Below are 3,603 nucleotides of genomic sequence, written 5' to 3'. Positions count from 1 at the left end.
CGAGGATGTACAAACGCGTGTCAATCTATAATTGGAAAGGCCCCCCTCCAAAGCTGATGTAGCCGAGCCGATGTACGTGTCCCGAAAACTGCGCGATGTTAGGTATACGCATTCGCGCGCCCGCCTTCCTTCGGCGCGCGAATGCGTATAGCGGGGAGCTATAGCTATACATTCCGCGGTCGCGTGCGCCCAGTCCCCGCGGAAGTGCGCGGCTTAACCGCTTTCGGCGGTCGGGGAACAACGCATCTTTTGCGCAACGCCATCTTGTACACGGTCTCTCTGGAATGTTACCAGGATACGTTCCGGTATACCGGACCGTACCCAGGGTACGTTCCGGCAGTACCCTGGGGGACATAGACCCTATGAGCCTTAGTATTATAGTAATGACTAGGCCTAATGCCAGTATTAAAATGGCTATGACTATGACTCGAGTATGATAAGCTAGTGCAGTGGTACGAAAACAAACTATCCACCCTACTTTTCACAATGAAAATCTGTATAGTTTTTGTCTTAACTGAAAATAGCGACCCTTTAAATATCTTACGTCCGGATAAATTTGGAACTCGTCCCGTTTTTGATGTAATTTCGGCTGACAATGTGGCATATTGCTGCTCAAACGACTCCAAAAGAGACGCCATGATGCCCGCACGGTAAAACTCTGCGATAGGTTAAACATGTTTTTTTCTTATTATAACAGTAATATACTTCAGATAACTCAACTGCTAACATAAAATTACTATTTAAACTAATATATTATGTTACATATAGTTAAGAATATGCATATGTAGCATATGTGTATACGTTTTTTACGAATAAGTAAATTGTACTTTGATTTGCGTGAAACAGCCACCGAGAGGTCTCTTTTCCGTAAAAGTGTTGCAAAGGTAGTTTAAAAATAATATTTTGTAATATATCGGTGATTATCTAAGCAATCCGAGAAGAAATATTTCGCAAAATAAGCTAGGCGTGAAGTTTGATCTTTTTAATTTCATTATTACGCTACTTTATCACCCTAATAGATATATTTACTATCAAATAGACTAGCTTCCACTCGTCGACATGATATTGTTTATATTGTGTTGGCTATAATCTGAACACTGCTACACTAGTTCCACGTTCTTGTTCGGGCTATCGCTGGTGTTTATCCGCAGCAGTACACTCGATAATGAAATACTAATAGTAATTAATAATAGCGTTCATTTTGTTACGCAGAAGATGGTGCAACGACTAACTTTCAGGCGCCGCCTGTCTTACAACACCACCTCCAATAGGAGAAAGATGTAAGTGTCAATTTAATTATTACTCTTTACCCTCAGTCGTTTAAATAATATCATTGCTGTCACAATAAATAGTAAACTGACAGTGCTATAACTGCAAGTGTTCATATTAACACTGTCGCTCGATTCCAGTGAATGTTAAGCGCGTTAAACCCACAGGTAGATCTGTGTATTCAGTAGAGAGGATCTCCTTGTCACGTATAACTGTAAGAGTAATGACGGTTGTTCAATTTTCTTCTTCCAGCTCCAAAACACCTGGTGGTCGATTGGTTTACCTGTACACCAAGAAACCAGGTAGCTTGGCGAAATGCGGTGATTGCAAGATAAAACTGAAAGGCGTAAGTAATACCTTGTATTTCTAGTCTTCTGTTGAGAATCTGTACAGGACGCGATCGATCTCAGGGTTCTCCAAGAGCACTTATAGCCTGGCGGCCCGCCAGGCTATCGTCGAGCCCTGCCACTCTAAATATCATAGCCCCCGGACCCCCCTAGCACACAAACCGCCTTCGGCGATTTGCAACTAGGACCGTAAAGGCAGCACCCGCCATGCTATAATGGAAAAGCTTGGAGAACGCTGGATCTGTTCCAAACGGTCGTGTCTGTCATTATGCTCCCCTTAAGCTGGTACCATTTGCAGAGCGAAGTGGTTTAATTGCTTGGTTCAATGTAGCTCTAGTACTATAGCCCTTCGCTCTGCCGCAGAAATTCCCTGCTATAGCACTAGTGCAGCAGTACATTAGCTGCAGTTGCAGCATTCCGCATTAAATTGACTACGTCACGAATTTTCTATGGTAAACTTTGTAAACTTTTTGTTGCCATTTTTTTACATTAAAAGTAAGAACTAACGGGACTAAACGTATCGTCAAATTCTTACCTGACAAGATTGTTTCTCAACTAAATTCAAAAAATCTGGACGATTTGATATTATGTTCCTAACATTAATTGCTTGCTATGGGCTATGTATGAGTCACGAGTGTATGTTCACATCGAACAATATAGTAAAATAGGGAGTATAATGCAGCAATTTAACCATAAAAAGTGAACAGAATTACTTATATTTTGTGAAAAAAGTGGAAATGTTTTTTTTATTTTTATTATTTACGGTGACGTAATCACTTTAAGACAAATCTTGTTTCTGACAACGGGCTGAATGAATAACTGTAATTTAAGAAGGGGTCGGACATAGGTTAGCGATTGGTGTACGGTGTTGGTGTACAGTATTTTTCTCTCGTTCGCAGGTCGTCCCGGCACGGCCCAAGGAGCTGAAGTCCCTGTCCCGGCGGCACAAGATGGTGTCACGGACGTACGGCGGATCCCGCTGCGCCACGTGCGTGAGAACCAGGTGGGTGTTTGGGAACTTAGATTGGTGGTGATGCGTGCGTGAGAACCAGGTGGGTGTTTGGGAACTTAGATTGGTGGTGATGCGTGCATGAGAACCAGGTGGGTGTTTGGGAACTTAGATTGGTGGTGATGCGTGCATGAGAACCAGGTGGGTGTTTGGGAACTTAGATTGGTGGTGATGCGTGCGTGAGAACCAGGTGGGTGGTCAGGAACTTGGCTGAGTTGTCTTATTGCCTGGAGGCTATATGTACATTTAAATGAAATATAAATGTATAATAAAATAATTTTGCACTTAGACTAGGGTCTCAGCCCGAGTTACCACATTGTATGGGTATAGACAATAGAGGTTTACCAAACACTGGCAAAATTCATGAAACCGAGACACATTCGGCCCCCAAGCATGTCGAATGAGGGGTACTCTATCTGTATTGCTCTTACGAGGAAACGTGTTGGTGCCTTTTTGCGTATAAGCAAATGTCAGTATCTTACTAATGAAATGTTAATGCTACCGCAGCACTTGCCGTCATTAGTTATTAATTACTACTTCTCTAATCTGGGTATTTTTCTCATTCTAGGATCGTGCGTGCTTTCCTTATTGAAGAACAGAAGATCGTTGTAAAGGTACTGAAGGCACAAGCAAAAGCGGCCAAAAAGTGAAATTAATGTACAGGCATACGAGTAAATAAATATTAAAAAACTGAAGCAAGTTGTACGATTTCATATCTAGTAGTAAGGTAATGGTGCACTGATGTAGTGGTATGTTATACCTAACTACTCACACCTGTCCACGCAGAGCTTTAAACATATAATTCGCAGCACAATTATATGTATGTAAGTCGCGGGCGATGTATAATTCGCGACACTAGCCCCAACCATTGGGGAAACAAACGATTGCACAATGTTACGCGGTGTTGCAGGTAATTGAACTGTTGGGAAGGTTGGACTGCTTACAATTATGACAGAGGTAATCGAATCAGGAATTTTC

At 42.1% G+C, this 3,603-nt stretch overlaps 2 protein-coding genes across 2 annotated transcripts in view; one reads left to right on the top strand and one right to left on the bottom strand.

Annotated features, from left to right (window-relative positions):
- LOC106818361 (vesicle transport through interaction with t-SNAREs homolog 1A-like) overlaps positions 1–641 on the bottom strand; it is a 10,921-nt gene extending 10,280 nt beyond the window's left edge. Inside the window, exon 1 of the mRNA XM_014823077.1 lies at positions 545–641. Within this exon, the coding sequence (XP_014678563.1) occupies positions 545–638 (94 nt within the window). The 5' untranslated portion in view covers positions 639–641. The remainder of the gene's footprint in view (positions 1–544) is intronic.
- A 189-nt stretch (positions 642–830) lies between these two features.
- LOC106818362 (60S ribosomal protein L34-like) lies at positions 831–3,320 on the top strand. Its single transcript, XM_014823078.1, has 5 exons — positions 831–884; positions 1,213–1,280; positions 1,522–1,615; positions 2,516–2,619; positions 3,194–3,320. The coding sequence occupies exons 2-5, from the start codon at positions 1,216–1,218 to the stop codon at positions 3,273–3,275; spliced, it is 345 nt and encodes a 114-aa protein (XP_014678564.1). The 5' UTR covers positions 831–884; positions 1,213–1,215; the 3' UTR covers positions 3,276–3,320.
- Positions 3,321–3,603: the final 283 nt, after the last annotated feature.

Source organism: Priapulus caudatus, unplaced genomic scaffold (assembly GCF_000485595.1).
Source record: "Priapulus caudatus unplaced genomic scaffold, Priapulus_caudatus-5.0.1 Scaffold2183, whole genome shotgun sequence".
NCBI lineage: Eukaryota > Metazoa > Priapulida > Priapulimorpha > Priapulimorphida > Priapulidae > Priapulus > Priapulus caudatus.
This window is presented reverse-complemented; position numbering and strand designations above follow the sequence as displayed.

Bases quoted from the DNA above. Each gene is read 5' to 3' on its own strand.
- LOC106818362 (XM_014823078.1), top strand. From the start codon at position 1,216: ATGGTGCAACGACTAACTTTCAGGCGCCGCCTGTCTTACAACACCACC. The intron at 1,281-1,521 runs GTAAGTGTCAAT...TTCTTCTTCCAG, and splicing joins ACCTCCAATAGGAGAAAGAT to CTCCAAAACACCTGGTGGTC. The intron at 2,620-3,193 runs GTGGGTGTTTGG...TTCTCATTCTAG, and splicing joins GCCACGTGCGTGAGAACCAG to GATCGTGCGTGCTTTCCTTA.